Raw genomic sequence first — 13,203 nt, 5'->3', positions numbered from 1 at the left:
TACTGGAATACTGCCAAGGCTCAGACCTAGTGTCTTCCATACTACTGAAATGACTCCTTTCAGTGAGGGCAGCATTAAAAATTTCAGGCTGACAAGGACTTTCAACAAGCATAGGAGGAATGGAAGAAAGTAAGCCTAAAAACAAACTGTGCTTTGGCACATGGCAATAGTACTAGTTCTGTGCATAAATTTTCATGGTCTTTCTAAGACAGGATTTTGTTTAGCATGTATCTGTGAGCTGCCTTTTGGCACACAATAAAAACAAAGAGCAGGTTTAATGGGACAATTCATTGAATAAGGACAGCAGAACTGACTAGGCTAAGGAATCAAACAACAGTTAATAACATTGTGGTCACCTTTTCTCCCTTTTCTCCTATATCACCCTTTTCTCCTCGAGGACCAGGGAAACCCTATAAAAAAAAAAAAAAAAGGGACAAAGATAGGTTGACTTCTACTCACATGCAGGCTAAGCTTTCAAATACTCTTGGAAAATGTACAAAAAGGTGACTTCACTACATGCGTTGTATGTACATGTGATGTATGCATACGCATGCATGCGTGAGAGCATGTGAAGCAAGTCATGGTGTTTGGCAGTCATTTTGCCAGTGACGGAAAGAAATTATATCACTCGAAATGGCAATAGTCCATGCTATGTAGCAAATGTAGCTTCTGGAAAAGACTCCTCCAAATTAGGGATTTTGGTGGAGGACAGGAGAGAAAGGCTTTCAGCAAGTCTTGAACCGAAAGAAAGGGCCTATACTTTGAAATGCATCACTTGGCAGTTATGGAATTGTTCTCTTTAATTAGTGGTAAATTTACGTAAATGTTAGTGGCTCATTGCTCTGCTCCAAGTGAGCCACAGGTCTGACTGTGGAAGTGTTCTCTTACCAAGTGCAGTTTTTCAGCCTATCGACTTCCAAAGGAGCAACTACTTGTATTACTAAGCACTATATCTGGTGGGACGGGTAGACAAGGGATGTACATTGCACATTCTTTGCTCTCTTTGTCATAGGGAGAGAGCAAATGCAGCATTTAGTACACTCTCTGTAGATACTGCATGCACACTAAATGGAAACAAATGTGTTACACACTGTAAGCTGTTTCCTGAGGGAAGCTTACCTACCATCATGAGTGTACTGGTCATACATATTACTTACATCAAGGCCAGGCTCGCCATCTTTGCCCTGCCAAAGAACCATATAAACTACATTAGTGTCCCTAAGCTTTGATACCAAAAGGCCAACTTAATGCCCCACTTCTGCGTCCACTCTGTGCAGTGGTATCACACATTGCTAAGACTGTACACATAGCATTGCAATTAGTGAAGGACACATCCATCAGTGTTTAACATTTCCGGGAACTGATAACTTGACTGTAAAATTTTGCTGTTGATTGTATGCAGGTTCCAGGAGTGGGCTAAAAATAGTTCCCAAGAAGAGGAAACAAATTTTTTTTTTTAAATATCGAATTTAACTTACAAAAATGACCCTCAAATAAATATGCACTGCAAGTTAGTCCAGCATTCCACAGAGCCTGAATCTGTCTCTTAGTCATTGACTCTTGATCCAATTAAATGCATCCAATGAAATCACAAGCCTGTATTCAACTTAATTTTGGCTCAAACAGATTAGACTGGAGAGGGTATGGAAGCATTGCAAGTTTCTCACAGAGGCTGGTTCTGTTGGCACAGCACGTTGATGCAGCTTTGCTTCTGTCAGCAAACAGAATACATACATATACACAGCTGGCCCAGTCATCCGCAAAGTAAGTCGACTGATCTTAGTGAGGCTATCCTCATTCAGCCAAAGGAAGTTCTTACTCATACTTCAGGACTGAAATGGTTTAAAGTATACCATCTCCACACATGAATGATCCACCAATGAACTTCTCAAAGTGCTTCTGAGCACAACACACAGAAATGAAAACAAACCTGTTGTCTCTGAAGTGTCAAAAAAAAATATAAAAATACAATGGCAAAGGAGCCTTGCAGAAAGGAAATCCAAACAACTTATGGAGACTAAGACAATCACATTTTTTCACATTTCATCCCAAATTCCTGCCACTCTTGCACAGTCCCCTGACAGCCAAGACCACAAGCTGCAGATAGAGGAGCACTTAGAATTCTTTTTCCTTTCCCTTGCTGCTTTGTGGCTGGTCTGTTTCATTACTTTTGCATAATCACATGCATGCCTGAGTAGGAAACGAAGTCTGTGATACAGGCCAGTGATCTTGCATTGTCAGGAATTATTATCTATGTTTGTTTTTTCAAACTAGTTGTATTGCTAGGTCAAAAGCAGTCATAAAACACACAGTTTAATCAAGGAGTGTTGAAAAGAGCAATGTGTAAAAACTACATGCAACTTACAGGCAAGCCATACGGTCCTCTGGGTCCAGGGTCACCTACTGTTCCCTTTTCACCCTAAGAAAAGATTACAGAACAACTAAACAAAAACACTGTCTATCTTATACAGAAGTGACTCTACAAAGTGCTTTCTTTGTCTTAAAGTTTATGCATTCCCAAATCTTCTGAGTAAAAAATATCCAACAAATGATTCAGGGTGCGGGGAGAAGGCATGTATTACTTCCTAAGCAAAATGACTTTCTGGGCATAAGATATTTGTTTTCAAATGAGTTAGTGACTGAAAATATTTTTCCAAATGACTTGCACTGATTTCAATATTAAGCTTGTAACAGCTGCAACATTGCACTCAGTAAAAATCCAATGAAAACTGAGGATAATACTGCATCAAGCTCCAGCACAACACTGAGATGTAACACAGTGACGAGAAAAAACGTGTCAATCAAAGCTTGTATTTAATCAGGCAATGCTATTACCGGTGACATTGTGGAGATTATCCCACTCAGTGTGATGTGTTATTAACTGCTCTATTGGATTCTAGATTAGAGATGTAAATACAGTGTTTTATTACATCAAAACTGCATTGATATGCAGGAAAAACAAGTAGACTACTCCAGAAGTTTGATCTAATTCAGCACTAAAATCCATGGAAGATTTTCCAGCTTCTAGAGGAATGTTATGAAAATCATTGTGGGATATAACATAGACCAAACTTTTCCAAATGAAATGAAATTTCAAGATGACAGATTTCAAGTTGCCAGCATTAATCATCTGTGCTCTCCGACAGATCATTCTGATTGACAATGGAGCAAAGCTTCCTGAGCTGGCTGACATTAGCCCATGTAAGTGTGAGCACTGGGCGTGCCTCCCTTCCTTAACATAACCTACCACAAGCTTTTGTGCAAGGCTTCTGTCACACCAAAGTGTTGTGCTCCGTCCTAGCAATTGCCTCACTTTAGCTCTTGATATAATCATGTATACAAGACCTTTAAAAATCAAGGTTGTTTACTACTCATTATTAATTCATTACTCTATTCTTTATTATTAAAAGCACAAGGCAGTGATGTAGATGTGCCTAATTAATAGTGCTGACCATCTGCACAGCCAAGTCCCTCACATCTCTAAAAACTGGCTGCTAAATCTAGATTGTATTGACTGGATAATACAAAAATGCAGGCACCAGAATAAACCGAGTATCTGAACCAGTTGTTAAATAATCGCTACAATAAGGAGCTGGTCAGAGAAACCGACATTTGATTGTTTTAGATACTTTATATTTTTATGGAGATTGATGCTGTCTATACTCACTTTAGAGGAGGAGATCAGATGTGTAATGCCTGATTTTTTTTTTATGCTTTTAACGTCCAGCCGATTCTGAGCAGCACTGAGGCTGGATGCCCTTGCAGAGCAATAGGAGGCGTGGGGAAGTAACAGCTGATTTACAAAACAGTAAATTCCTTTGCAGCTGTAAAACTTTCTGCTGAGAAGAAAGTAATGTGCTGACCTATGTATATAACAGCTACAAAATCCTTTGATTGATACTTGAAATACGTCAAGACTAGTTAAGTATCTTTTTTTTTTTTTTCAGTCTTAAACAGCAAAGATGACTGTACAAAGTCCTCACAAGGCAGGCCTATAACACTGCTAAACATATGGTAGACATAAAAATACTGAATGCTTAGCATATCGGTCTAGGGAAATAATGTCATCTGTTACGTAAGAGTACATTCAGAGAACTGTATCTCACAGTTTTTGCCTCCAATCCAAAGCACATGCTGAGACGTGTCTGGAATATCAGATGAGGTCCTGAATGTTTATGGATTATAGAAGATCGATGAATTGTCATAGGCATACTGCCCTTAGCACTCAGAAGAAAGTATTTCCTTCAGGGAAATAGATATTTGCAAAGTTCAGAAAAAGTTTTAAGATCTTTTCATGAGAGAATTCATCAATGCCCAAAGAACAGAAACCATAGGCTTGTGATTTGCCTCCTATTTCAGTTCAGTCTCTTGAGTCATGGGTAAATACGGTTTACAGGAATAAAACTGCAAACTGGTGTCTCCATTACGATTGATGGAGATTTCATGCCATTATCATGGTGACAAACATTTTAACCAAATTAAAAAGAGTGCATTCTTCCTCGCAGTGCAGAACTTGTGCAGTGATGACAGCCTTGCATAGGCTATATGTCTGAGAGCTAAAAGCAAACTCAAAAACAGGTCTTTGCCATCCAGGCAGGTGTTTCCCAAAATTAGAATTACATTAATTTTGTCTCTTTCAGCTTCTTATAGCCTGACAGGAAGTTGGATACACATTCTGCCTGTCAGTATACTTCAGTTTTACACATCCCCTTTCACTGGTTGCAGTTCAAGAGGTTTGTCTGTTTACCAATGTTCTTTATTTTCTCCCAGGGCAATATACAAATGAGATGAACAGGTACAAAGTCAGACCCTGAGACCTATTACAATCAACTCCTTCATCTAATGAAGACGGCCTCAGTAAAAGTTGTCTAAGCACCTAGCAAAATGATATTTTTCAATTTTTCAATAGCTGAAAAATTTCTTAAGGGCTGAAAGACACTGGTCTAAAATGCGTGATAACAATTCAAACTGTTAACCACCATTTTTCTTTCTACCAAGAGAAATACACAAACACACAGAGTATTGAAATGTTCACCAGTATCAGCCTTAATGAAATGTTAAATCCTGCATTTGCTTTTAATAATCAATGAACAGTTCAAGGCTGAGAGAGAAAATTGCATGGCTAGGCTCGTACAGTGAGTAATAGGACATTTGTTCTAAAATCCATGGTTTCCTATCTTATAGTGACATTCACTATTTCCATAGTCCAGTTTTTCACCATTTAAATAAGTTTTGCATAAAGGACTGACTGATGTTTTCTATTTTAATTAAAAAGGTAAATTTGAAAGAAACCAAGAATCCCTACTTTGTACAGGTCTGTTCTACCTAAGATGAGTAATTCATAATTGCACAAAATGTTGCCTATGCAACAATGAAACCACGGTTTCTACTGAAGAAATCATTAGGTTTTAGTTTAATTACACTTTCTTTTCCTCAACTTTTAAAAAGACATAAATGTACATTACAAGTATTCTCTTAAAGTGAGATTGTCTTTCCGAATTTTAAATAATGTGGCCTTAAGAATGTGGTTATATTTTGGATATAATGTGGTTATATTTCAGCTTTGCATTCATTAGTGCCCTTCTAGGTTAATATCGGTCCAAAGTTTTTCTTATCAGCATGGACAAAATGTGATCCGGTCCAGCGACAGAGTGGTGGCATTGTGCACAACTTTTAATTAAAAGGTAAAGTCTGAAATCTACAGGTAAAAACATTCTCCCCCTGCTTTCACATAAACAAGCTCAACAGTTACAAATGCAATTGTAAGACTCTATTAAAAATGTTATGATTTGTTATTTAGATAACAAGCATATACCAACACCAGCCAACTGTTAGATAACTATTCTGTGAAAAACTCCTCTTCCCAAACAGTATTAAATTATTAAATAAACAATTACAGCAATAATCTTGGTAGTTGACTGCTTGGAAAAAAATTCTTCCATCTTTCTTGTGAATTTCCTCCCATTCATTCAGCTGCACAGAAAATGGTGGATGCTCAGGAATTTCTTCCACACCTTAGTTTCTGTATTTTTGTAAATCTGTCCCTCGGTGTATATGGAATTACTGAACTGATTTACATTTCAGCAGCTCTGAGCTCCTTTCTAAATACAACTTTTCAGCAGCTATGATAAGGCTGATTCTAGATCCAGCAGTATGAATTATTATGACCTTGGATACTTCATAAGGAAGAACAATTATAGTTATTCTCAATACATTAGAAGAATAGCACATATCATAGTGCATTGTTTTTGAAAGGAATTTCAACCAGAAACAGGAACATCCTTCACAATAAAAGCTCATAATGCAAGAACAAAATGCACAGTATTTCTATATACTTCTATATGTATATTTCATCTCAAGTATTTTCTGAAATGCTGAATATGGTGTTCAGCCATCTTTACACAGAGTTGATAGAAAAAAAGTTATGTCCTAGCTGAAAAAAAGAAAAACTTGAATCTGTAATCCCCTAGGAAAAAAAAAAAAGAAAAATAAATAAATAAATAAAGCCCTAGTCCTTCAGACTAACCATGAACTAGCCTGAGTGTTAACTACAGGCTACTGTTCCTATTTTGGACTGCATTGCATGTCTTGTATTTATTTTTCAACAAACAGCTCTATAGAAATGAATGCTCACATCACATACATCTTTATTTTACTGCTGCTAATGTTAACTGGACCTGAGCCATATGGCTGTGTCCCCAGTGCATCAAGTCTGAAGTTGTTTTAGCACAGCTGTTTTGTTAAACTGAGAAATTCAAAGAGACATGAGTCTGGGCTGGGAAATCCTTGGAAGTTTTAGTTAGTATAAGGTATCATCTTTTTTTGTTGTACAAGTTCATGGCAGTATTGTTAAAGATGACAACCTCATGGCTGAAGATTAAGGACTCTATCCTATCTCAATTGGAGAAAATTTACTGTGAATATTTCAAATTAAATAGAGGAGGGTTCCTAACTTCCATGCTTAGAAAACAAACAAACAAACAAAAACTTTATAGAGGCTAAAAATTGTTTTCAAGATAGAAAACTTAAGTGCAAATACCTCAGGAATACTCAGTGGTTTTTTTTGATTTTTTTTTTTTGGTGTTGTTTTTAACCATTTCATATATATATATATATATCACAGATCACACTAACTTCCAGTTTGTTCTCTCAAATTATTTATACTAATTGATGAAATTAAAAAAAAAAAAAATTATGTTCTGCATAGCACTGTAAACTTAAAAGTCCTGTAAGCTTCTTACCAATTAGTAATCACAAAATGCCAGTTCTTCTAAAGTTAATGAGTTATAAAATCAATGCTTACATGGATAAATGTGCATGTAACTTGAATGCATATATAGTTCTGGGTTGATCTTTCTATGATGAAATAGTGTTCTGTTTAGTAACATCTAGGCACACTATAAGTAGCCGTATGATATTTTACTATTGTGGCACATTCTTCATAAAGAAAAGCCCACAGAGATTATACTTACTCTATCTCCTTTAGGACCTGCAGGGCCATGGGGACCAACTGGGCCATCTACACCCTGTGAAAGGAAACCAAGAGGTAAGAGAGAGGTCCTGTTCTCACAAGTCTTTAGTTTTAATAGCTGTCTTCTAGCCAAGAACTAACATGGAACCAGCCTTCACCAGTCGAAAATGCAGACTGAACTGTGCTGGGACCTGGGCAAACAAATCCATTTGGCTTTCAAAACGCTACATTGTAAGCTCTTATGTTAGATAGTAACCCATCTATTTTCTAGTTGGATTTGACTTTATTCATGGAAGTCATACAAAGAGTTTAAATTTATTGAAAGAAATTTGGCCAGTAGAATTTGAAAGTTCAAACAATATTCATTATTAAGCACTGATTTTGTAAATTGAAATGTCCACCTACAAGGTGGATACACCCGTTGCAGTGATCAACGGCAGATTTACAGAAACCTTCAGATACATAACTCTATCCTTCTTTCACTTTACCCACTTCTTTATCATGATAAGAAACAAATAATTTAACATTTATTTTAAATATAAGAATGCCTGTGGTGCGACCCCAGCACATCTGCATCCATTTTGCTGATTCCATATTAGCACAAAACAAATATGTTTTCCTGTGTAAAACAAATCCCTGACCCTTCTCAGGAAAATAAGTGCCCCAACCAGCACAGGCTTTGCAGCAGTTCTCCAACCAAAAATGAAAACCAAACTGTCTTTGTAAGATTCAGAGCTCTTTCTGCAGATACTTGCATTCTCCTTCCCCCACACATTGCCCCAAGAGTCTGCAGGCAGCCCCCTCTGATCCGGCACGGAAAATGCCTGCGACATTTGGCCTTCATTCCTCCATGCCTTGAGAGAGCGTGGCCAGCTGGAAAGCACACGGACTCGGTAACGAAGAGTGACACAGAAAGACGAGGGACTCACCCGGGGTCCTGGCTTTCCGTCTAAGCCAGATGCTCCCTGTGTGGTTAGGTGGAAGCATGGATGATGGGTATAACACGGATGACAAGAACGTGAGATTAGTAAGTGGTGCTGATGAATAAACATAATTCAAACGTACAGTACAAGTTGTGACAGGGTTCTGGAATGGGTGTCACGTTACTACAGCATGTTAGTTAAAAATTCACATAAAACATCAAGAGCCTGAATCTGTTCTGATATCAGTGCAACATCACTGACCTGCCCTTGCCTTCCCATCGTGGTACAATTGACCAGAATAAGCGTGAGGCTACACAAATGCTACAAACACCAGATGTTAGGGTGTTTTTGAGACTTAACACACAAATATTTACTTTGTAATTTACTTGCTTACTTTCCAATTTGTAAATTATGACAATACTGCATACTCTACTACACAAAGAAAAATGTATGTTAATAGTGAGAGGAAGTATTTAAGTGCAAGAATAGTGCATTATGCAGCTAACAGAGTCTGGACCCTGACTACAGTGGCATCATTCATTTCCAGGAGCCCGGGAGACAAGCAGGTTTCCTGTTTTCCCAATGCTCTTCCAGCTCAGAGCTCAGCCTCGGGCTGGTGAGTGGGTAGCAGCCGGCTCTGAGGGCTACCGACTTCAGCATCCTTGGGGACGGGAGGACCTCTGGTGGATTTTATGCGAATAACAGCTGTGAAGGATCTGCTCGGCCGTCCCAGCATCCCAACAGCGCTGGGACTAAGAGGGCCAAAACTACTTGGATAGCTGAGGCATAGGGAATAAAGCTGGGTCCCAAAAAATTAAAGAAAAATAAAATAAAAAAAAGAAAAAGAGAAAGACATAATTCACTAATGGTGAAGATGAGCCACTTTTAGAAAAATCAAACATTTTGACTTTGCTCTATAAAATGACATTTAGGAAAAGTAAGGAGGAGGAGTATGATAAAGTCTGTATAAGTTGAAAAAGTAAAGGAGCATTTTGCTCCGGGTTAAAACAAACACTTCTGGAAGAGCCCAAACACTTGTCTTAGCAATTTTCAAGGGATCAGACCTTTCAAATTTTCTTTGGATCAGATCTCCAAAGTTCCTTCTTTCCATAGCTGGAACTGACAACTTGAAAAATAGTCAGTTTTGTCAAAATCTTGTCCAGAGGCCCTGTACATAATTCTTGAAAATATTCATCGGAGGGGTTTTGGTCTCTTTGGGTCAACTAAATCTCTTTCCGTTTTACGACTAGCAATGTGATCACATGGAGCAATCCTCATGTTTAAAAAATTAGAAATGAGCACTTTCCATGTGGAAAAAATGAAGTGTTTTTTTTTTTTGTTTTTTTTTTTTTTTTTTTTTAGCGTGCTTTCAAATACACAAAGTAAGCACAAAAGTATTTTCTCTTTTTGTCAACCTATATTTTAAGAACCATAACATTTCCATGAAAAAATATGTTGTTTTTTAGGACCTTCACTTCCAAGAACAAGGCAAAAGGAAGAATCCAGCACTCCTAATGAATTAGGGGAAAAAAAAATAAATAACTCCCTAAGCCAATTTTTAACTTTGCTTAGTTAGACCTCTCCATTTTTTTCCTGCAGAAGTGCAGAGGAATAATAACTGAAGATGTGGGGAAGACAGGAAGATTCCCTATTCAACGCAAACACCATACAACACTTAAATAACAAAATGATTAATGTAATGGGGTTGATGGCATCCTTATGACACTGAACACTTTCAACTGACACATAAAATAAACCTGACAGCACTGGGTGTTACAGGACATTACTTCAGACAATTGCACAGATTCTGAGTAGAACAAAACAAGACTGATACTCTGCTCTATCATGGTATGTATGCTTTTGAGTAAACCAGAGTTGTTCATCGAAAATAGAAAGAGAAGTTTGTGACTTGTACTGAGATTGAATAGGTTTGGGGTTTTTTACTTACTGGAAGACCAAGGGGCCCTCTGTCACCCTTTTGACCTGGTTCACCCTTCAATCCTTTAAGACCATTTAACCCTGGTTCACCCTAAACGTAAAAGTATAAATGCCAATTTTTTGGTGCTATAACGGGTGTTTAAGCGGGATAGAAGAAGCCAGTCTCAGAAACAGCCGCAAATTCCAGTTTAAAACAAGGACAAAAATTCAACCTTCTTGGCCTGCTGGCAATCTACATGCAGCTACAGTCTTGTGCCAAGATACCTGGGAGGTATCTGCTGGAGATTTCAAGTCTCTGTGAAAAAATCTACCAGAAACTTATGAGTAACAGAATCTTTTGATTCTTTTCCTAATAATTATCACTATCTTTAGGTAATTTGAATTAAGTGTGAGTTTCAGGGTTTTGTGGAATTTCCTCAAATCCCACAATCCACCCCATACAGGTAATTCAAACTGAAAGAAAACTTTCTGAAAAACAAGCCTCAAAACTTAAGGCTTTACAGTGGGATCTCCTGAAAAGTATGTTTTGTAAGGAAGCTGTATTATTCCTTGTGGCAAACTGGAATTTGCAGCAAAATCTCGTATAAAGATATTTTAAACCTTTAAGCATATATAATTAAACAGAAACAAATTAAAAGCAGCAGTATACATTATACAACATGATGCTATTTTCGAGGTTTATAGTTTCTGTTCTCATATAGAGAGGTTTAACCAACATAAGAAATGTCACTTGTCTTGTCGTGATTGTTAAATTATGCATAGGCTATTACATTAAACATTAGTAAGAGGATAATGGTGGGCATGTGATTACTAGTAAATCATTCTCACATCACAAAAAACTACGCCAGCATGAGGGCTGCCCAGTCAAAAAGGGTATTGACCGTGCCTGCCTCTTTTGGGAAACAGAAGTATGTGCATTTTTCATACGGGCTGCTCCCCATGGACTTGTTCCTTGGCTTCCCTTTGATGTATTATGTTACATTATATCATATACATTTAAAATAAAATTCAGAATAGAATCTAGTCTGCTGCCTTAAGTAACTCCAGACATCTACTGACTTTGCGCCCTAAGTAGCCGTTTCTTCATTCCTCTTCCATTTGACTCAATGTGACTTTCAGAGCAGTAGCACCGAAAATGCTGAAAGTTTGGAAACAGACCTGAGAAATCTCAGAAAAGCCTGGGTGTCAGGCCAAAAGCCTGAGGTAAGGCAGGTCTGGTGGAACAGATCTGACTTCAAAAAATGATTTATGACTCTAGCTTCTTGCGCCAAGGTAATACAAACAGTCTCATAACGAGTCAAGCCTGTGAAGATTTTCTGTCTCACACCTTAAAAAAGAACACACTAAAAACTAAATGAAAAAACCCTCCTCTTCTTATTTTTTGGGGGGAAGGCGTATGTGATTAGGGAGCCATAATGATTAAAATGATCATGCTCGATAGCAACACTAGCTCTAATGAATGCTTATAGAGTCCTTACAATGTATCCTCATGTACTATGCTGTATAAAACATTCAAATATTATTGAAAACCTGCCCAATCAGGGATTCTAGGTTGGAAAACAAGAAGATACACATATAAGATTGTGGCAGGGAACTTGTGTAATGTGTGAAGGAGCTTGTCAGAAAAGTACATGGCATGAAAGAAAGTTTTCATACTGGAAGAAGAAGGACAGGCAAGAGATCATAAAGGAAGAGGTGTTTTATCTGACTTCATTTGCTGAGTGAATATCACACTTCTACATTCAAAAGTAACTCCAATTGCAATTGGAATGGTAACTTGCCCACAAATGGGAAACTACTTTAGTGCCGCACCACAGTTACCCGTAAGAGAATCAGATTTCAGCCAATGTTCAGAAGAAATACTAACAAGAAGAAATCACAGAAAATTCAAAATCTTTTAAGCTATCTGTCAATATTAAACTCTGCTTTAAGGTTTAAGAATATCAGAAACATTTATTAAATGAGAGATCAGACAAAACATTGCTGCATTCATTAAAGAACAAAGCACGGCACTTCACAGACATCAAGAGCTCGTCTATTCAAGACAGCCATTAATTTACCTTTGGGCCAGGCAGACCATGAGGTCCCTGAAAATAAAGATACCGTATTCAATTACAAAAACATGCCACAAGTTTTTAAAAGAGTTTGCTTCTCTATATGGGTGCAAATTGCATCTGTATTTTTGTCCTTGCAAATGAAATGCAGCTGCCAATAAAGCAACTGTAAACACCTGATTTAGAGAATAAACCAGACCACTAGCATGTTTACACCAGCATAGGCAGGTGCAATTTGTTTCTTCGCTTCATAAGAACTTTAAGACATGTAGAAAAGGTCCTAAATTAGGTCCCTCTCTAATGGTCGTATACTCTCAAAGCACTTCAGTTAAGTAGGCATTAAAATGAGAAGAGGGTTTAAACCCTTCCCAGCCCCTCTCTTCCTCCCAGACTTACCATGGGGCCTGGAGGACCATGTGGCCCTGGTGGTCCAGGTGGTCCTATGATCTACAGATAAACAACAACATTAAATCATGCACAGTAAAGAACTCCCCCACAAATATCAAAACTCAGACTGATCCTTCTGTTGGCAAGCACTTAGAAACACAGCAATGCAACAGTGCATGATATCTAGAAAGGGTTTTAGGAATGGGAATTATTTTGATTTGAAAGACAGGGTACCTGAAGTGTAGAACTGCCTGCGCCATATGGCAAGACGCCTGTCTCCTGATTCTTGCTCCTAGGCTTTAAGATATACTTCAGAACACCATGGGGAAAAACCATCTCTAAAGTGGTACCGAGCTTGAACTTTTTATATTTTATGATATGTACTCCTTAGCTATCTCTATACTACATAATCTACGGGAGCGGAAGAAGC

The 13,203-nt window shown here is 37.8% G+C and overlaps 1 protein-coding gene across 15 annotated transcripts in view; it reads right to left on the bottom strand.

The window, feature by feature from the left end:
• COL25A1 (collagen type XXV alpha 1 chain) overlaps window positions 1-13,203 on the bottom strand; it is a 308,172-nt gene that overhangs the window by 13,640 nt on the left and 281,329 nt on the right. For 9 of the 15 annotated variants that reach the window (XM_040554847.1, XM_040554846.1, XM_040554851.1 and 6 more), the window contains 8 exons: window positions 12,783-12,833; window positions 12,393-12,419; window positions 10,343-10,423; window positions 8,401-8,436; window positions 7,473-7,526; window positions 2,366-2,419; window positions 1,158-1,184; window positions 357-410 (listed from right to left, as the gene is read on the bottom strand). In XM_040554847.1, coding sequence (XP_040410781.1) covers window positions 357-410; window positions 1,158-1,184; window positions 2,366-2,419; window positions 7,473-7,526; window positions 8,401-8,436; window positions 10,343-10,423; window positions 12,393-12,419; window positions 12,783-12,833 — 384 coding nt within the window. The remainder of the gene's footprint in view (window positions 1-356; window positions 411-1,157; window positions 1,185-2,365; window positions 2,420-7,472; window positions 7,527-8,400; window positions 8,437-10,342; window positions 10,424-12,392; window positions 12,420-12,782; window positions 12,834-13,203) is intronic. The other 6 variants (XM_040554858.1, XM_040554861.1, XM_040554862.1 and 3 more) reach the window with 4 other exon arrangements.

This window comes from Cygnus olor, chromosome 4, assembly GCF_009769625.2.
Source record: "Cygnus olor isolate bCygOlo1 chromosome 4, bCygOlo1.pri.v2, whole genome shotgun sequence".
Classification (NCBI taxonomy): domain Eukaryota; kingdom Metazoa; phylum Chordata; class Aves; order Anseriformes; family Anatidae; genus Cygnus; species Cygnus olor.
This window is presented reverse-complemented; position numbering and strand designations above follow the sequence as displayed.